This window comes from Lepus europaeus, chromosome 6 (assembly GCF_033115175.1).
Source record: "Lepus europaeus isolate LE1 chromosome 6, mLepTim1.pri, whole genome shotgun sequence".
In the NCBI taxonomy this organism is placed as follows: domain Eukaryota; kingdom Metazoa; phylum Chordata; class Mammalia; order Lagomorpha; family Leporidae; genus Lepus; species Lepus europaeus.
In genome coordinates this window covers 76666856-76688332 of record NC_084832.1, presented here as the reverse complement: position 1 = coordinate 76688332, position 21477 = coordinate 76666856, and the positions used below count along the sequence as shown (strand labels likewise).

Genomic DNA, 21477 nt, shown 5'->3' with positions numbered 1-21477 from the left:
ATTTTGGCTTAACCAAGAACTAACCAAGACCAGGTTTGTGAGTGTCAAGGTAGAAACCCCTTTACATTTTTGAGTACTCATATACCTTTGGAGACTGCTGTTATCACGGCATGCTTATTTTTGAAATGTTTCTTTTGGCAAGAGAGAGAGGGACAGAAAACTTGATTTCAGTTCTTTTTTTTTTTTTTAAACTTTTATTTAATGAATATAAATTTCCAAAGTACAGCTTATGGGTTACAATGGCTTCCCCACTCCCATAACTTCCCTCCCACCCGCATCCCTCCCCTTTCCCGCTCCCTCTCCCCTTCCATTCACATCAAGATTCATTTTCAATTCTCTTTATATACAGAAGATTAGTTTAGTATATATTAGGTAAAGATTTCAACAGTTTGCCCCCATATAGCAACACAAAGTGAAAAAAATACTGTTTGAGTACTAGTTATAGCATTAAATCACAATGTATAGCACATTAAAGACAGAGATCCTACATAATATTTTTTTAAAAAAATTAATTAATTTTCTATGCCATTTCCAATTTAACACCAGGTTTTTTTTTTTCATTTCCAATTATCTTTATATACAGAAGATCGATTCAGTATATAATTAGTAAAGATCTCATCAGTTTGTACCCACACAGAAACACAAAGTGTAAAAATACTGTTTCAGTACTAGTTATAGCATCACTGCACATTAGACAACACATTAAGGACCGATCCCACATGGGATGTAAGTACACAGTGACTCCTGTTGCTGACTTAACAATTTGACACTCCTGTTCATGGCGTCAGTAATCTCCCTAGGCTCTAGTCATGAGTTGCCAGGGCTATGGAAGCCTTTAGAGTTCGCTGACTTTGATCTTATTCCGATAGGGTCATAGTCAAAGTGGAAGTTCTCTCCTCCCTTCAGAGAAAGGTACCTCCTTCTTTGATGGCCCCGTTCTTTCCACTGGGATCTCACTCACAGAGATCTTTCATTTAGGTCTTCTTCTGTTTTTTCTTTTCCATGGTGTCTTGGCTTTCCATGCCTACGATACTCTCATGGGCTCTTGAGCCAGATCTGAATGCCTTAAGGGCTGATTCTGAGGCCAGAGTGTTGTTTAGGACGTCTGCCATTCTATGAGTCTGCTGTGTATCCCGCTTCCCATGTTGGATCCTTCTCTCCCTTTTTGATTCTATCAGTTAGTATTAGCAGACACTTGTCTTGTTTGTGTGATCCCTTTGACTCTTAGACCTATCAGAGCCATCGAATGTGAACTGAAATTGATTGCTTGGACTAGTGAGATGGCATTGGTACATTCCACCTTGATGGGATTGTATTGGAATGCCCTGGCACATTTCTATCTCCACCATTTGGGGCAAGTCCGATTGAGCATGTCCCAAATTGTACATCTCCTCCCTCTCTTTTTCCATTCTTATATTTAACAAGGATCACTTTTCTGTTAAAATTTAAACACCTAAGAATAATTGTGTGTTAATTACAGAGTTCAACCACTAGTACTAGAACAACAACAACAACAACAACAACAAATACTAAAAAGGATAAAGTATTACATTGTACATCTAGAGCCAGGACAAGAGCTGATCAGGTCATTGTTTCTTATAGTGTCCATTTCACTTCAACCGGAGCAAAAATGAAAGCCAATATAGGATTTAGCAAACAAAAAGTAATAGAGAGAGGAATGATTTTTAATCCACTGATGATCCAAAGAGTTTATTTCAGTTTAGGCTATGACTCCTTTCCACTGATGAAATTTTTCCTGCTGCATTTTCATTGTGGTGGCGTCAGTCATTCATATGCTTGATTTGTGATGCCTCCAGGAAGGTGCAGGCTTTCTGCTGGGGTTACCTGCGAGGTATGCAGGGAAGGCTTCTCGGGTAGCACCTGTTAATGTTACATAAGCCCTGTGACCGCAAAGAGCAGTACTTGTTTGGAAGTGGAATTTTGAGGTGCATTTGCTTTCCCTGAATTGAAAAAAAAAAAAAAACAGCTATGTGTTAGTTACATTGAAGGATTTTTAAAAGCATATATCTCATCATTCCATCATCATGACACAAACATTTTTATTTTCCCTCATCTCTGTTTCACCTATCAATTTGTTTTGTGTTTAGGAACATGTCTTTTTTTTTTTCACATTTGACATAAAGATATTTCCATTGTTATAAAGTTTTCATTAATCACTATATTATAACTCACCAGCTCATTTTTTATATGAAACTTTTCAAAGTACTTGCTGTATTTCTTATATACTTCATATTAGCAAATAGTAATGTTATTAGTTTCTTTGCATGTGAGCTTTTCTTCCTATATAGAATCCTTCATGAATATGTGTCTATAACAATCTTTAAAAGGCAATGAAGATTACTGCATAATTTAGTAGCAACAGTAGGAAGACCTTGAATTATTTATATTGTATTCTATGTGATAACTGCTAATTCAGCTTGTTTGCGCTTTCTTTCTATCATGCCTCATTGTTTGTCCCATTTAATCTTTGATTACTGTTTTTGCTTTCATATTTGTATATGAAGTTGAAGATATGCTGCATAATGAAAAGAAGAGAATTTTGTTGGATATTCGATTTCAAAGACTTTTATTAAAAACCATTCTTCTTAAATAATAAATATTCACACATATGAACTTTACTAGTGTGGAAAACACCAGAGCCATATTTCCAGCATTTGGGCATTTATTTTTAAATTCTTGACTGTAACTTACCAGGAATATAATTTTATAGCTAGTATAAAGCACAGGCTATAAAGTTTGTTGGGAGAAGAGGTCCAAGCATCATAAATAGGAAATTTCTGACTTTTGGCTTTTGTAACAATTTTTTTTTTTTTCACAGGCAGAGTGGATAGTGAGAGAGAGAGACAGAGAGAAAGGTCTTCCTTTTGCCGTTGGTTCACCTTCCAATGGCCGCCACGGCCGGCACGCTGTGGCCAGCACATCGTGCTGATCCGAAGCCAGGAGCCAGGTGCTTCTCCTGGTCTCCCATGGGGTGCAGGGCCCAAGCACTTGGGCCATCCTCCACTGCACTCCCGGCCATAGCAGAGAGCTGGCCTGGAAGAGGGGCAACCAGGATAGAATCTGGCGCCCCAACCGGGACTAGAACCCGGTGTGCCGGCGCCACAAGGCAGAGGATTAGCCTGTTAAGCCACGGCGCCGGCCAACAATTTGAAATATAGAGGTTAATGCTTTACTTCAAAGCTAACATTCATAGCCTTAAAAATATTCCTCTTCCTCTCTACATGTAGATCACATTTATGTAACCACAATTGTGCCTTATTTCTGAATCGCAGTTTCTTCTATATTTATAAATTGTCAAATCTAACATTGTGCTCTTCCTTTTGCTGCCTGAGTAATAAAGGATTGTATTTCTAATATTTCATCCATTTTTTTCATTTCCATGATTTTTTAAAGCATTTAAAATTTTTTTTCACATGAGGTAGATTAGATATGAGGGTACTTATTTCATAAAAGACAAGTTTATTTTGTGACAAAAAATTTTTGAAATCCATGCATAGTTTTTCATAGTATGCACTTTTTTTTTTAATATTTTGAATCAGAAGAACTTCTTTTTTTAAATTTTTATTTATTTTTTTGACAGGCAGAGTGGACAGAGAGGGAGAGAGAGAGAGAGAGAGAGAGAGAGAGAAAGGTCTTCCTTTGCCGTTGGTTCACCCTCCAATGGCCGCCGCAGTCGGCGCGCTACAGCCAGCGCACTGCGCTGATCTGAAGCCAGGAGCCAGGTGCTTCTCCTGGTCTCCCATGGGGTGCAGGGCCCAAGCACCTGAGCCATCCTCCACTGCACTCCCTGGCCATAGCAGAGAGCTGGCCTGGAAGAGGGGCAACCGGGACAGAATCCAGCACCCTGACCGGGACTAGAACCCGGTGTGCTGGCGCCACTAGGCGGAGGATTAGCCTGTTGAGCCACGGCGCCGGCCGTACTTTTCACTGTTTTTCTGAAGATCCTTCATGTGTATGGATTTCAAATTTTTTTGTACCAAAATAATCTTATTTCTTAATGCCATTTTCCATAAATTTTTTGAAGTAATTGCACATTGTATCCTCCTAATTAGCCAAAAAGATTTCTTTAACCTGTGTCACATATGTTGCATATAAAGTACAAAGCTGGTTTTGTGTCTGTGTTCTGCCTGTCACCTTTACAAATATGCAAATTGCAGGTGAGCTCTGATCATCTCTGCACTGCCTCATTGTGGGCCCTGAGCACTGTTGGCTACCTGGGAGGTGATGAGGTTGTATGGCCTCAGCCAAAACCTTCGGTTGTAGCAACTCTAAAATAGAACTAGAAGAAGGAAAGTGGTATGAAGAGTAACAAGGGAGACAAGGGAGGTCTCCAGAAATAGCTGCGTGGGTTTTTTTTTTTTTTTTTTTTTTTTTTTTTTTTTTTTTTACAGGCAGAGTGGATAGTGAGAGAGAGAGAGAGACAGAGAGAAAGGTCTTCCTTTTTGCCGTTGGTTCACCCTCCAATGGCCGCTGCGGCTGGCGCATCGCGCTGATCTGAAGCCAGGAGCCAGGCGCTTCTCCAGGTCTCCCATGGGGTGCAGGGCCCAAGGACTTGGGCCATCCTCCGCTGCCTTCCCGGGCCATAGCAGAGAGCTGGCCTGGAAGAGGGGCAACCGGGATAGAATCTGGCGCCCCAACCAGGACTAGAACCCGGTGTGCCGGAGCCGCAAGGCAGAGGATTAGCCTGTTAAGCCATGGCGCCGGCCACAGCTGCGTTTTATACCAAGTCTTTTTTTAACTGTGGTGGTCAGCTACACTCTGATTTAACTTGTTGGTCATTGGTTTTGCAGGAACTCCCCAGCGTTCTCTTCCTCCATCAGCTGCCTCAGCAGGAGGGTGCCTGGACTATCCTTCCACTGTTACCGCAGTACGTTTGACTCAAAATGTTTGAATTACCGACACTGCTACCTGGGCGCTGTTGTGCTCCCTGTTTTCCTTAGTAAGAGCGTGTGTTTGCTTTTAGAGTCTGTAAGTAAAGTGAATTTGAGTGTCACTTTTTGTGTTTGCCAAATCAATCCAATTTCTTGATGGTTGGTTCTTAGTCTTGAATAGTTTTTATTACTTAATATGCTTCTTTTTAAAAAGATAAATGCTTCAAGTTGATATTTGAAAATTATTCATCTTCTGAATTGGTGATGTTATGGAGAGAATTAACCTTAGGAGTTGTGTCAGCCCTATAAACCGTTAGAATCTACCTGGCTTTTTTTTTTTTTATTTTATTTATTTGAAAAGCAGAGTTAGAGAGAGAGAGAGGGAGGGAGGGAGAGAGATCGAGAGATCTTCCATCTGCTGGTTTACTCCCCAAATGTTGGCATTGGTTAGGGCTGGGCAAGACTGGAGCCAGAAGCCGGGAGCCAGGAGCTTCTTCCACGGCTTTCCCAGGTGCATTAGCAGGCAGCTGGATCGAAGTGGAGCAGCTGGGACTCAAACCAGTGTCTGTAGGGACTGCAGGTGTTTCAGGTGGTGGCTTTACCTACTACACCACTGACCCCCTAGTTGGCTTTTCTATAAGCTGAAAACTCTATGTTGAAGAAGAACAAAAGGAAAAATAAATCTAGATGCTTTGCTCTTCTGTATGCCTTCCATCCATCTTCTGCTTATCAGTTTTAAAGCTTATTATAAACACATTTTGTAGAAGTGATTACCATAATCTATTTCTTCTTGTCAGCTTTTCTGTAACATATAGCAGAAATTCATCATGGATTTTCTTCTGTGAGGAAGAGACGAGAATACAGATTCCGAAACTCCTTGAAACACTCAGAAGATATGACCCATCTAAGGTGAATACAGTTTCGTGCCTGTGTTTATTTTGGGGGACAAGGCTTCAAAGAAGATTTAATTCTGATTAAGAGGTTTTTGAATCTAATAAATGCAGTTAATTTAAAGTTAAAAGGAGTGAATAGTTGAATATCTGGAAGCTATGTTAAGAAATTCCCTTTGAAGTGCATAGTTTACAGAGGGATGGAACTTATAATGATCCGTTTTAAGGGGAAAAATGTGTTTATGTGTGTTAGCAATTTCAGAGAGCTAAAAACCTGCATCTGAGAGTCAGAAACAGTTTGTTCTAGAAACTTAAATTGGTTGTTTCTCTTTATCAGGTGGTGGCCACATCCTCTTCGAGATGCAAATAGTTTTTGAGCCGCAGCTGTGGGCACTTTGTGGGCGCTGTGAATGACGTGGACTAGAACAAAGCCAGCAAGGATTCTAACTGCCTGGGTGGTGCAGAGTGGCAGGACAGAGTGTGAAAAAAGTGATTCTAGTTCAGAGCAAGACTTCCACACCCAGGGAACATAGGGTGCAGTTGGAAGCATGTAACAGGGGCATTAACCCGATGGCGGGAGAGGGGTGCCTCAGGTCAGGAAATGACGTTTCATTTGGGTCCTGTAGGACAAGTGGGGTTAGCAGGAGAGACAGGGTGTGCCAGGCGGAAAGGATGCATCTTGCCTGAGAGGGTTTCTGTGAACCTCAGCTGCTTTCCTGTTTCCAAGTCTTTATTTTGTGCTGATTTGATATGGCAACTAGATCCTGTTTACCTCTAAATCTCTAGCGCTGAGCAGAGTGTTTAGCACTTAGGAGATGTTCTGGGGATGTTTGTCAAAGACTGATGAACCCTATAACATCAGCTTTCCTGCTGGGCTGTGCTCCGAGGCTCACTAAGTTTGGAGAGCTGCCCTGGAGAGGTTTCAAGACTAAACCAGTGTGCATTCAAAAGGCTTCCATAGCCTAGGCAGCTCATGTCAAGGGCTTCAGGTAGTCACTGATGTGATCCATGAGTGGTTTTTTTTTTTTTTTTGACAGGCAGAGTGGACAGTGAGAGAGAGAGAGACAGACAGAAAAGTCTTCCTTTGCCGTTGGTTCACCCTCCAATGGCCGCCGTGGCCAGCGCGCTGCAGCCGGCACACCTCACTGATCCGAAGGCAGGAGCCAGGTGCTTCTCCTGGTCTCCCGTGGGGTGCAAGGCCCAAGCACTTGTGCCATCCTCCACTGCACTCCCTGGCCATAGCAGAGAGCTGCCTGGAAGAGGGGCTACCGGGACAGAATCCGGCGCCCCGACCGGGACTAGAACCCAGTGTGCCGGCGCCGCTAGGCGGAGGATTAGCCTGTTGAGCCACGGCGCCGGCCAAATACATGAGTGTTAATTGTTAAATTAACAACAGGAGTCACTGTGTACTAACTTCCCATGCAGGACCTCTGTCCTCAATGAGTTGTATTATGAGAGTTAACTGTAAAACTTGTTCTCAAACAGTTGTGTGTGTGTGTGTGTGTGCCTGCAAGTTGTTGAAGTCTTTACTTAGTATGGAGTTGGTCTTCTGCATATAAAGTTAATTGAAAATGGATCTTAGTGGATAATGGGACTGGGAAGGGGAGAGGGAGGAGGTGGAGGGTAGGAGTGTAGGTGGGAGTGCTGGTGGGAAGAATCACTATATTCCTAAAGTTGTACTTAAGGAATTTGTATCCCTTAAATAGAAGGTTTCTTTGGGAAAAGGGGGGGGGGGGAGGCAAGGAAATAGGCAGCACTCAAGCTCCCTCCCCAGACTCCATCCTCAATTAAGCGCCCCAGACACCACCACCCCTTTTACCTCCAGTTCATAAAAAGGCATGGACCCCGGCCTGGTAGAGTAAAACTTTCTCTTGAGCGTGCCTACGTGCCTTCCGGGTGAGTGCTTTCACCACTTTGCTTGTAAATAAACCTTGCTCCTCTACCGAAGAAAAAAACAAAAGAGTAAACCAGGCTCATTCAGTTCTTTTAAAGAAGCCCAGATTACAACCTGATGACTTTATGGGATTCTTTAAACTTGGGATGAGCAGGGTTAGGCTCCTTGTGGTACTGCTAGAAACACTCTCCACCCCTGTTCTGATGCCCCCTCTCAGAAACAAACGCGGTTTAATGAGGATACGGAGATGAAGGCAAGCAGCTGGGGGCCTGCTCAGTTGATGGACGTAGGTGTCAGAAGTTGGGCAGCAGTGATCATTAGGTTGATTTCTCAAATGCTGGGTAGATGTTACTGTAACAGAACCCCCAGGTTTGGGGGATCTTTAAATGCTGGAAGGATCCATTGCGATTTCTTTTCATGCTGTTGATTTCTGGGAAGGTACAGATGTAATTGGATTAAAATGTTATTAGGGTAAAACAAGTGATTTCTTCAAAGAAGGGAAGAGTTGTGAACCTGTCTCCTGCAGTCTTTTCAGACGCTGCTGCCCAGCACGTGTGGTGCGTTTTCCTGTGTTTTATGTAAACCATTCATTAGGCTTTTATGTTTCCTTTTGACTTGAGAAAAACTCCCAGGTCTTTTGTAGGATGTAGGAGTTTTAGACTCCTCTTGGTATTCATTTCACCTGGAGATGATTTTTCCATTATCCATAGTTCTAATTCTGTACAGAAGATGGTGACTCACCATGCTTTTTAATGAAAATTGGAATGATAAATGTAAAAGTTCAAACCAAGTTCATGAAAAACAAATACAGAACAGAGCTAAAATGAGACGTTTTCTCCTCTTTTCTAAACTCTGCCATGTGAGAAAAAAACCCCTAGGATGTTTTATTTCTTTTGAAACTAGCAAAGATTATGTAATGTTGAAGTTAGCTCAAACCAGTATGATTTTTTTCTCCTCCTATTTGAAATCTTAGGAAAAAAGTGTAGATCAAACCTGGCTTTGATATTGACACAAATACTGTCTTAAAATAATAATTACATAACATGTTAGGGTGTCAAGTATTTTGTCTGATTATGATATTCTTTCCTTCATTGTATTTCTTTTTAATAATGATTTATTTATTTGAGAGGCAGAGTTACAGAGAGAGAGAGAGAGAGAGAGAGAGAGAGAAATAGAGAGAGAGGTCTTCTATCCACTGGTTCACTCCCTAAATGGCTGCAATGTTCAGAGCTGGACCGATCCGAAGCCAGGAGCCAGGAGCTTTTTCTGGGTCTCCCATGTGGGTGCAGGGCCCAAGCATTTGGGCCATCTTTCACTGCTTTCTCAGGCCGTCAGCAGGGAGCTGGATAGGAAGTGGAGCATCCAGGACTCTAACCGGTGCCCATATGGGATGCCAGTGCTACAGGCAGAGGCTTAACTAACTGTGCCACAGTGCCGGCCCCCCTTCATTATATTTCACTCATTGTTATTTATGTCTCTGTTCTATTATACAATATTTCAGATGTAAATTTTTTTTTAAAGTCATTGGTTTTTGTTAAATTGCCTTCCTGGGTGATTTTCATAAATTTCCATATCTTGTTTGAAGTCTTCCTTTCTATCCCTCTGCAATATACTTTTTTTTTTTTTAAGATTTTATTTATTCCGGAGGTAGAGTTAGAGAGAGAGGGAGAGACAGAGAGAAAGGTCTTCCATCCTCTGGTTCAGTCTCCAAATGGCTGCAACAGCCGGAGCTTGGATGATCCGAAGCCGGGGCCAGGATCCAGGTAGCTTTTTCCTGGTCTCCCACATGGGTGTAGGGGCCCAAGCACCTGGGTCATCTTCCACTGCTTTCCCAGGCCATAGCAGAGAGCTGGATTGGAAAAGGAACAGCCAGGACACTACTGGCACCTATATGGGTTGCCAGCGCCTCAGGCAGAGGCTTAGTCTACTGTGCCACAGTACTGGCCCCAATATACTTTTAATGTTTTTAAAAGTATATTTTTAAAGTGTCTGAGCTTCCGGTAGAACATTGTATAAGTTATGCTTTTAAAGTTTATCTTGATTATGATCATTCTTGTCATGAAGCCTTTACAAAAATTATTAAGAAAGATGGCAGAGGGTAGCTCTTTTTCATAATTTCTATATTAATTTCTCCATGTAAGTAGGTTATACTATAACCTCCACAAAAATATTGAAAAACAGTGTTATATGCTATGAGTGGTCTTCAGAAAGTTCATGGAAGATGCATATTATGATAAAACTGCACGCATTTCAATTTTTATTTGACAGGTAGTTATAGACAGTGAGAGAGAGACAGAGAGAAAGGTCTTCCTTCCGTTGGTTCACCCCCCAAATGGCTGCTATGGCCAGAACTGCGCCGATCTGAAGCCAGGAGCCAGGTGCTTCCTCCTGGTCTCCCATGCAGATGCAGGGGTCCAAGCACTTGGGCCATCCTCCACTGCCCTCCCAGGCCACAGCAGAGAGCTGGACTGGAAGAGGAGCAGCCGGGACTAGAACCGGTGCCTGTATGGGATGCTGGCGCCGCAGGTGGAGGATTAACCAAGTGAGCCACGGCGTCAGCCCTAATTTTTTCTGCACCAAAATACATGGATGGTTCAAAAAGTTCACGGAAAAATGAATTAAAAGAGAATTTACTTTGGACAAAAAATTTTTGAAATCTATGCTTTCATCTTTTTTTTTTTTTTGATTATTTATTTGAAAGAGTTACACAGAGAGAGGAGAGGCAGAGAGAGAGAGAGAGAGAGAGAGAGAGAGAGAGAGGTCTTCATCGCTGGTTCATTCCTCAGTTGGCTGCAATGGCCAGAGCTGCGCCGATCTGGAGCCAGGAACTTCTTCCGAGTCTCCCATGTGGGTGCAGGGGCCCACTGACTTGGGCCATCTCCTACTGTTTTCCCAGGCCATAGCAGAGAGCTAGCTCAGAAGTGGAGCAGCAGGACTCGAACTGACACCCATAATGGCTGCCGGCACTTCAGGCCAGGGCATTAACCTGCTGCACCACAGCACCGGCCCTCATGCTTTAATCTTTTAAGTCTATTTTTCTACAACCTTTTTGAAGTACCTGCGTATAATAGTTGAACACTGTAATTAGGAGGTCAAATGTAACAACAGGTTTTGTGTAAAATTATGTTTGGAATAGTAGGTTTTAGTAGTCAAAGATTTGTAAGAAACATGCCACAATATACTGAGGTATTTGTTTTTTTGTACAAAGCTTATTGGCTTGATATATTAAATGCGATTTTCACATTCATTAGTGTTTAGGAGTTTGGGAAAGAGCTATATTATTGATTTTTTAAAAAATTATGCTCAATTTTCCATCTCAGGCTGAGGTCATTCTCCTTGGTCATCACTAGGCATATTTTTGGCCCAGTAATGACTTAGTGTATCTGAAGGTGAAGGAATTGGCAGGCAGGAAGTCATCAGGTGGACCTGGTTGAGTAGTATTTCATAGTGTGTATGTACCACATTTTCTTCATGTAGTCACCAGTTGATGGACGTCTGGGTTGATTCCATATCTTAACTATTGTGAATTCAGCTACAATAAGCCTAGGGGTAAAAAGAACTCTTTTATATGCTGATTTCATTTCCTTTAGATAAATTCGCAGGAGTGGGATGGCTGGGTCATATGGTAGATCTATTTTCAGATTTCTGAGGAATCTTCATATTTCTTCCATAGTGGTTGTACTAGTTTACATTCCCACCAGCAGTGGATTGGGTACCTTTTTCCCCTCATCCTCACTGGCTGGAGCCAGGGAACTACAGTGCTCAAAGGTGGGTCGAGAACCCAGGGTGACACCACGTTGGGCATAGTAGATCTCTGTTGTCAGCAGGGGGAGGGCATGATCACCCCTGTTGGTGTAATCGCAACCTCACTTCCTCTCTTCCAAGGTGATCAAGCCCAGGGGTTAGCCTACAGTAGGTACAGCTCCCACCCACACAGGCACGTGAACCACACAAAGGATCTGTGTGGTCCTCAGTGTGAGCACGCAGTCTTCTGCAGTGACCCACCCCAGGCAGTCAGGAGCTCTGAGCCAGACACAGTGATTGCCCAGACACCCTTGCCGTGTCGTGTAGTCCCAGAATTCCCACAGTCACAGGGAACAGGGAATCCACTCAGCCCTGCAAGCCTGCCCTGTCCTTGGAGAGAGCAGAGGCGTTCCCAGAGCCAGCTGCCTGTCAGTGCTTCGCCTTGCAAGTTTGAGCCCCGGAGACTCTGATGGGCTGAGGGGATGGGAGCACCTCACAGCCCTAAATGGGTGCCCAGCCCCCTGCCAGCTCTCCAGCCAGACCCAAAGTCAGTGGAGAACTTGGGCTTTCTCCTCTAGTTAAATCTCCCTTGGTGCCTATGAGAGCCACTGTAGCCTCTACTGGTGTTAAGATGGTACCATCTCCCTGCTGGGCACTGGGCACCCTTGTCGGGGATGGGGAGGATGAAATGTGCTTTTCCTTCACTGTGTTAGGTGGGTGCCCCGCCCCCTGCTAGGGCTCCAGGCCAGACTGAGAGTCACTGTGGTCCACTAGGTTCTCCCGCAGGCGGTGTCACCAGTGGCACAGGCTGCTCTCAGAAGCTGCATCCCCTCTAGCCCCTGGGGGCAAGAGTGATGTCCCCTCGCTGCTGCCTGTTTGCGCTTTCCACACTGATCCTCAGCGTCTCTCTTCTTTCTGTTGAACTTCTGCTACAAACTTCTCTCTAACTCTCCCTTGGGAATGCACCTCCTCCGCTTTTTTCCCCATGGTCAAAATCAGCACATCTTCCCTATTCAGCCATCTCGGGATCCCCCTCCCTGCTTCTGTAACACACTGCCTGCTTTGGACCTCTGCCTATCTGATAGGACTCTCAGACATGACATGTTCGAAACTGAACTCTTAGTGCCCTTCTGAGCCTCTCCCGTCTTTATCCTCTCTCAGAAGTTGTGTCATTGTCTCTCCAGTTGCTCAGACAGAAATTGTAAGACTTATGATTGATGTTTCTTTTTCCTTCAACTCTCTGTTGGCATTTCCAGCAAGTCTGCTTCCAGAACCTCTCAACTATTCTCTGCGCACTTAATACTACTGTTACGTGGATAAAACCATTTAGTAGTTAAATCCAGACTACCATCATCTGCTGCGTTCACCAGCGTTAGAGCCTTCTAAGACTCTTCTCCTGGTTTCTATTCTTGTCATGCTGATAATCTGGCTTCTGTGTAAATCAGATCTAGCACTCTTCTACTCAAAAACTTCCAGTGGTTTCTCATTCCACCTAAAATATTTTTTGCTGGGTGTAGCACTCAAGGTTGGCAGGAGTTTTCTTCTATCATTGTAAAGATGTTGTACCATTGTCTTTCCCTTTCTATTATTGCTTTTGGAAAGCCTACTGTTTTTTTTTTCCCTTTGAATTAGTGTGCATACTGTGTCCGCAGTCCAAAAGTCCCATCTGCTTTTAATATTTTATTGGGGTTGGCATTGTGACGCAGTAGCTTCAACTGCCTCTTGGCAATGCCACCATCTCATATGGAGCTTCAGTTTTGAGTTCTAGCTGCTTTGCTTACAATCCTGTTCCCTGCTAATGTGCCTGGGAAAGCAGTGGAACATGGACAAGGTGCCTGGGCCCCTGCCAGCCACGTGGGAGAACCAGTTGGAGTTCAGAGCTCCTGGTTTCTGCCTGGCCCAGCTCTGGCCATTGAGGCCATTTGGGCAGTGAACCAGCAATGGAAGCTCGCTTTATCTCTGCTTGCCCCCCCCCTTCAAATAAATAAGTCTCTTTTTAAACATGATTTTCTTTGATTATATTCAATTTTACCATTTTGTGCCTCTATGTAGTTTTCTTTATTTTTTCTAATTGCAGTGTATAGGTAGTTCCTTGAATCTGTGACTTGGTAGCTTTTGTTAGTTTTAGAAAACTCCAAGCCTCTTTTTCTTCAAATATTGCTTCAGTTCCATTCCCTCTCTCCTCCCATTTCTGGTTATCAACTTCATGCATTTTAGACCTTTTCACTAAGGTGTTTTCTGTGTCATTCTCCTTTTTGTTTTCATCTCTGGGCATTAGTCTGGATATATTTTTGCTGCCTTGCCCAATCCCTAGACTTCTCTTTTCCTGTGTTTAATATCCTTTTGAATTCCTAACTTTGTCCTTACATTATTCAGTTTTAGAATTTCCATTTGAGTCTTGATTATATATTTTAGTTCTTTGGTATAATTCTCAAGCTTTTCATCTACATCCTGAAAAATATTATCATAGTTATTAAAAAGACTTGATAACTGTAAAATCTTACTTATCTGTGCATCTCTTTCTACTTTTTCCTCTTTGCCTTTGATCTGATGCATGGTGATTTTTGATTAAATGTCAGGTATTTTATATGAAAAATTAAGGAGGCTATATATGAAGGCAAGTTTCTACAGGAGGATTTAATATTCTTTTAGGTTGTAGACCTTGTTGGGTAGGGATATTTACAGCTTCCCCTTAATCCTAGAGCCCTTTCATCCTGGAAGACCCTGCCTGAGCTGCAGCCTTGGTCCCTCCAGCACTGTAACTGCCAAAGACTTTGGTCAGCTTTTTAGTCTCCCTGCTGCTGCTTTCTTCTGGGCTCCTGTGTTTCTCCTTGGTTTCTGTGCAGCTAGGAGAGCTGCAGGAAAATCGCATACAGAATTTTGGGCTCATTTCCCCAGTATCTCCTTGATTTGCTGTCACTGGGCAATCTGCAGCTCCAACCTCTCTCCTTAGTCCAGTAAGGCTGCGTAAGTCCCCAGTGGCTGCCTGCTCCTGTTGACTGTTTATTCTTAGCTTTGAGCCAGCAAATTCCTTGGGGGAAAGAGGAAGCCAGTCCCAGGCACCCGGGGAGGAGACTTCCTGATTCCGGCATCCTGGTCCTTCATGTCTTCTTACTTGCCTTGGTTGCTTTCTGTCATGTGCTTTATGTAATTTTGCCGGCATTTCATTTGTTCTCAGTGGGAAGCAGGTCTGATCCTGGCTATTCTTCTGTGGCCAGCAGTGGAGAGCTTTCATTGCTCTTAGGATCAGGACTGGGTGTCTTTCTGATGGCATTAACTCCATCCTGGCCTGCCTCCCCCCCATCTCCCTTGTACCTGTTCCTCACATCCAGTATGCAACAGTCACACTGCATTTTTTTTTCCCATGGCCAGCTCCATTATTTCATTTGTTATATCAGAAGAGGCTTCGCTGCCTTACTCCCTGGGTAGTCCCCAGTTACCCTGTTTTATGTTTTTCATGGCACATTTCAATTATTATCTGAAGTTACTCTGTTAACTTGCTTAATTTCAGTCTCCGCACTGCAGTATAAGCTATGTTTCTGCCTGGTGTGTGGTAGACTCTCCATATTTTTTTTAAGATTTATCTTATTTATTGGAAAGGCAGAGTTACAAAGAGAAAGGGAGAAACAGAGAGATCTTTCATCTGCTGGTTCACTCCTCAAATGTTCCCAACAGTCAGGGCTGGGCCAGGGTGAAGCCAGGAGCCAGGAGCTTTTTCTGGATTTCCCATGTGGATGCAGGGGCTCATTCACTTGAACTATCCACCACTACTTTCAGGCGCATTAGCAGGGAGCTGGATCTGAAGTGGAGCATCTGGGACTTGAACTATTACCTATATGGGATGCCGGCATTACAAAGTGGCGGCATAACCATTATGCCACACAGTGGCTATAGAGTCTCCATAAATATTAATTGCATGAATGAATGAATAAATGAATAAAATAGGTACTTGATTCTGGAAGGAATTTTTCAAATCTTTTGAAAATGTCAGTGGGGCATAAGGGATCAGTTTTCTTTGCCTTAACAATATTTTTATATGGGATAGTCTATAAAGTACCACTTACATATATTTATGGTATAATCATGACTAACATTTTGGTCATCCTGATGATCTGATCTTGAACTACTTTCTAACATAAATAGATCATTGCATATTCATTACTGTACTAAAGTTAATTATATTTTCAAATACTGTAGAATATATGATCTGTGCTATCATTCAAAGTATCTCATTAAAACTAAAAATATGAGTTTGCTTTTAGTCTAACCTGAGATGGCTTTTTAAAAAAATGACATTTTATATCTTTATTTAACAGGAGTGGTTTTTAGGAAAAGCATTGCATGATGAAGAATCCACAATAATTCACCATTATGCCTTTTCTGAAAATCCTGCCATTTTTAAATATCCAGACTTTGCTGCTGGCTGGGCCCTCAGTGTTCCACTTGTAAACAAGTAAGAATTCATGAGCCTTTGTGTGTGTGTGTGTGTGTGTTGATCAACTTTTATTTCACTGGGTATGATGACTGATGGTTCTTAGGATGTGAAATGAATTTTTCAGCCAGAGGCAGAGTGGAGCACGAACCTGAGCCTGTGGCTGTCACTTATGAGTCCCCTAAGGCAAATCACTCAACCTTTCTGTACTTCCTCTTAGTCACCTGCAAAATAAAGCAAGTCATCAGTTGTGAGACTAAGTGAGAACACCCAAGTGCCCTGAGAACTGCACAGGCAAGCCTCGTTGCTGCTGTGAGGGGACCTCATTAGCCACAGCCATGACTTCGATCGCCAGGGAAACAAAGAGCGTGTGACATGGGAGGGTGCATAGAGACACACGGCCAGGCAGGAGGGACTGATGGGGAAGGCACTGAAGGTGATCCTGCCTGGCCTTCCGGGCGTATAACCACAGCGAGGCCTCATTAGACATGGGTAAAGATGACTGAGTTGCAATTCAGGAGAAATACGGCTGATGACAAGTGCTCTCTTAGTCTGAATATTTTACGTTCATTATTCTGTGTTTTTGTTCTTTAGAGAATGGAAAGTCAATAAAGCCTCTGTGGTCTTTCTATCTTCAGAGAGGGCTTCTGTCATTTCTCACGTTATATGTCTTGTTTCTCAGGATTAGGGTCTTGAAAAATGGATGTACAGGGCCATAAATACCTTGTCATGTACTGCTGCCAAAACTTCATGACTACTCCCTTTCCATGTGAAATTTCCCTATACTCCCTACTCTCCCAAAATCTCTTTCCAGTAATTCTGTGAGCCGTCTGAAGGCCTGAATAAACGCATTTTGTGCTCAAACCAGCCAAGTGGTTACTTTTGTCTCCAACTGAGACCCTTTACCTATGTACTCAGTCGTTGGCTGGGCAAAGGTGCCGTTCTCCCAGGTCAGCCCAAGAGTGGGAGAGGATCTGCAGTTTCCCCTCCGTTCTTGGAAGGGCTAGGGAGGACACAGAGGGAAGATGGGAAGAGGTAGTTATTATTTCCTTCTCATCCTCTGCTGCCTTGCCAGCTTTGCTCTTCGTATGGAAGAGGGGGATGTGTTGTGTCTCTTGTAGCCCAAGGTCATATTTATTCTAGAAGTAAATACATTTCGGGGAACTGACGTTGTGCAGCAGGTTAAGCTGCCATTTGTGATGCCAGCATTCCCACATGAGTTCAAGTCCTGCCTGCTTATCTCCTCATCCAGCTCCCTGCTAATATGCCTAGGAAAACAGCAGAAGATGGCACAAGTGCTTGGGCCCCTGCTACTCACATAAGAGACCTGGATGAAATTCTAGACTCCTGTCTTCAGCCTGGCTCAGCCCCGGCCATTGCAACCATTTTGGGAGTGAACCAGGGTATGGGAGATCGATCTCTCTCTCTCTCTCTCTCTTTCCCTCCTCCCCTCCCTCTCTCTCTCTGTCTGTCTCCCCCAATCTCTGTTAGTATGAATAAATAAAATAAATCTTTAAAAATTAATAAATAAGCCTTGGTTTGCTGCAACTTGAGACTGGGAGCTGCCAGGACATTCTTTCCTCTGGGACCAGCAGCCTTGCATTCAGGACTAGTTTAGTTAGCTTTGTTTTATTTGGACTTTTGCAAAACAGAGGCTATGTGCTGTGTGTCCTTGGTTGAGGTGCTGGGCTTTGTCCTTTTAGGTTTCTTCCTACTCCTTGGCCATAGGAGGCTCTTGTAGGACTTCTCACAGCATGGAATGGCCTGGTCAGACTGCTCCCCGGGACAGGTTTGGCGCTGTGATTCCTGACTTGGGAGTTCTCAACACTTCATAAGCCCGCTTCTCTCTCTCATGCCCTGTAGTCCAGCTCAGTCCTTTTTTTTTTTTTTTTTTTTTTTTTGAGATTTATTTTATTTATTTGAAAGACAGAGTTACAGAAAGAGGTAAAGACAGAGAGAGAGGTCGTCCATCCACTGGTTCACTCCCCAGATGGCCGCAACGGCCAGAGCTGAGCAGATCCGAAGCCAGGAGCCCGGAGCTTCCTCCAGGTCTCCCACACGGGTGCAGGGGCCCAAGCAGTTGGGCCATCTTCTACTGCTTTCCCAGGCCACAGCAGAGAGCTGGATCGGAAGTGGAGCAGCCAGGACTAGAACTGGCGCCCATATGGGATGCTGGCACTTCAGGCCAGGGCTTTAACCGCTGCACCACAGTGCCGGCCCCAAGCTCAGTCCTTTGAGAAAGCGACATGCGCAGGTATCACTTGTGAAGGGCTATGAGTGCAGCAAGTGCTTCTTCCCCCAGAGCTAGGGAGGAGACCCCTTAACAGCAAGCCTGAGGATATAGCCACTACAGTGAAGCCAACAGACCTCCATTCTCCATCCCTGCTCTGATCTAGGATGCCTCTCAACCTGAAGTCCAGTCCTGGAGGTCCAGAGTTTCTTTTTATCCCCGTCACCGTTTCAGCATCTTCCTCAAGCAAAGACCTTCCTGGAGACCTCTGGATATCAAATTTAACTCAGGTTTTGTTAAGTGCCAGAAGTATCTATTTATTTGGAATTGGTTTTAGCCAGGTAGATGGAAGCACTCTTTTCTGAACACATCTTTGACTCCTAGTATTCCATTGTAGGACAGTTCAGCTCAGTTCTTGTTATTTGAAGTGCTGGCATTAAAGGATAATCTGTTCTGCAAAACCTCTTGGGCTCATGAACTCCAGCCTCTGACCTCCTTCCTCATAAGGTGTGGAGACACCCAGAGCACTGGCAGGTTCTGTTGGCTCTGGCTAATGATCCCCTCATATCCACCTCTTGTTCACCATGTGACTCGCAGCTGGGGGCTTTGTGGACCCTGTTTGTAGGTTGCACACTAGCCAAGCACAGTGGCCAAGGTGTTAGCCTTCTTAAGGGATGCTTCATATTGTGGCTTACTTGGCACAATATGTTGTTTGCAGGAGACTGCAGCCTCCTGACTTCCCTGTTTTGTTTGCGAAGTCCTTGAATACTTCCATTGACAAGGGAGTGAAACCAAGTGCCCAGCTTCCCCAGGGGTTTCAGATCTCCCTTCTAGTTAAGCTTAACACCATGTTTTACTGAGATAGGAGACAGTTCCAAGTGGCTTGTCACTGCAGTGTGTAGGTGTCTCAGTTCCTTGAGTTTCTATAGCAAAATACTGGCTTATAAGTAGCAGTAGGTTATGTCTCACCATTGTGTAAGCTGGGAAGTACAAGGTCAAGGTGATGACAGGTTTGCTGTCTGGTGAGGGCCCATTTCTTGGCTCATGGACAGCACCATTTGCTGTGTCCTCACGATGGAAGGGACACACAAGTTCCCTCGGACCTCGTTATAAGAGCACTAATCCTGTTTATAAGGGGGCTGTACCTCACTACCTTATCACTTCTCAAATGTCCCGTTTACTAATACGGTCACTTGGGGATTAGATTTCAACTTGTGAATTTTAGGGGCACGCACACATCAAACCATAGCAGTAGGGAACAATGGGTAAGAGAATGAAAGCCAAGAGAGCAAGCTTTTGCACATAGTTCAGAAAACTCCCAGCACTTCCCCCATTACGTGTGCTTGATAGGAGGCGGCACTAGAGGACTTCTTGCATTTTGAGTCTTCTGCTCTTAACAGCACTGAACAATGGCCGGCAAGCTGCTGTGTTGTAATAAGTTAGTACCTTCTTGCTACCCACCCTGTCCCCTGCCAGCCAACATGAAACAAAATAAAATTGTAGACTCTATAATATAGTACCAAAATTGAGATTCTAGTTCTCTTAGAGCATATTTCCTTTTTCTCCCAAGGCAGAGAAATAATCAAACAAATAACATGGTATAACCCATCTGGCAAAGCAGCTCTCTTGTGTTCAAGATGTGGTGTATTTTTTTTTTTAACTTTTATTTAATGAATATAATTTCCAAAGTACAGCTTATGGATTACAATGGCTTCCCCTCCCCCCATAACTTCCCTCCCACCCCCCGCTCTCTCTCCCCTTCCATTCAATGTGGTGTATTTTAAAATGGTTTTCTATTAGGAGCTTTTCATTTATACTTCAAGAAATTGGTTTTATACTTAGAACTAAAGAAGGCATAGAGTATCCACTAACCCCATAAACTGCAAAGTCGCATCTTTCCTGTTGGTTTTCCCCAATTCCAAAAATGTCCTATTGACTTTATTTCCTCCTATTTGGGGAACTATAGCAGCATATTTTGGATACAAGTAACAGAAAGCAATTCTCATTGGGTTAAGGAACTATCATTGCTCTAATTGGAGGTGAGGAGAGTTGGCTGATGTGTGAGGGGTTCTTGCGGACTCAGGTTCTCTCTGTCTTTTCTATCTGTAGTGTACAGTGTCTTTTTATTTTAAATCTGGTTACTTTTGTAATCAGTAAGGAATACTGATTTCCTAACAGTAGAGAACCTGCCTCCAAACCTGGGAAGGTGAGTGGTTATCCTTAGTCTGGTTGGGTCAACTTCAGGCCTGGACCATTAACAGATTCCAGGGAATTTCAGGGCCTTGGTTGGCCCAGAAGAATCAGGTTCTGATGCCGGAGCCATTTTACTTTAGTTTTAAATATTTATTTGAGAGGCAAAGAAATGTGGACAGACAGAACTCTGATAGTACATTCCTCGGATACTTGTGATGGTCATATCTGGGCCTGGCTGCAGCTGGGAACCGGGAACTTAATTTGGCTCTCCCACATGGGTGACAGGAACCCAGGTACTTGCCGGAACTGCTGCCTCATAGGGTCCTCACTAGCTGCAGACAGGAGCCACAGCCAAGAATCAAACCTAGGCTGTGGGACGTGAGCATCCTAACTGGCTTCCAGCATTAGTCTCAATAATTAATCAAAGTTAATCAAAGTTAGAATTCATTAGGAAGAAAGAAAGGAAAACTGTAAAATGTAGGCAGCCAACAATGTCCATTATGGGAATGCTGATTCTCTTTGTCTTCTTTCTTGGCCACCTTCTGAGGTAGGGCAACAATTTGCAGTTACTTCAGTATTGTTTCTTCTGCCTGAATCTCCAGGACAACTGGTTATTAAAAGAGTTTGTGACATACACTTTTGCACACTGTTTCCCACCAAAACTAGTATTTGGCCTAGCAATCCCACATCAGTGAGTTTTGAGTCAACATTCCCCAACAGTTCCTGGTGATCCATCCACATTGTTATCTAACATTTCCTGATGATCTATCCATATGATCAATAAAAATAATACTTGCATCTTTGGAGGAGCTCTCATTAATTTCCAAAGAGGTGATGTCTTTAAATGTGTTATTACAAAACAGTCATAGAGCTTTTCTCCTTCCTTCTTCCCCTTGCAAGCCTTATCTAGATTTCCCTGAGTATCTTGTTCTGTTGACTGGTTCACAAGTGGGACTAGAAAAGCCAGCCAGTATGTTTTCCTAGTATTGATTCAAAGGGGCCCCAAGTTTGGCATGTCTCCAGCCTCGTCAGTTGTGGCAATTGAGCTGGGCTATGATGAGCATGACCTAGCACCTTCTAAAAATTAGGAAAGAGGGGTGCATTTAGTCTGGCAGTTGAGAAACCCGTGTACCTCATCAAAGTGCCTGTGTTCAAGTCCCAGCTCTGGCTCCTGACTCCAGCTTCCTGCTAATACAACCTAG

The 21477-nt window shown here is 43.6% G+C and overlaps 1 protein-coding gene across 1 annotated transcript in view; it reads left to right on the top strand.

Moving 5' to 3' along the window:
* Nucleotides 1-21477, top strand: part of B3GLCT (beta 3-glucosyltransferase) — a 123941-nt gene that overhangs the window by 50580 nt on the left and 51884 nt on the right. The window contains exons 6-8 of the mRNA XM_062195183.1: nt 4812-4888; nt 5690-5801; nt 15737-15873. Of these exons, the coding sequence (XP_062051167.1) occupies nt 4812-4888; nt 5690-5801; nt 15737-15873 (326 nt within the window). The remainder of the gene's footprint in view (nt 1-4811; nt 4889-5689; nt 5802-15736; nt 15874-21477) is intronic.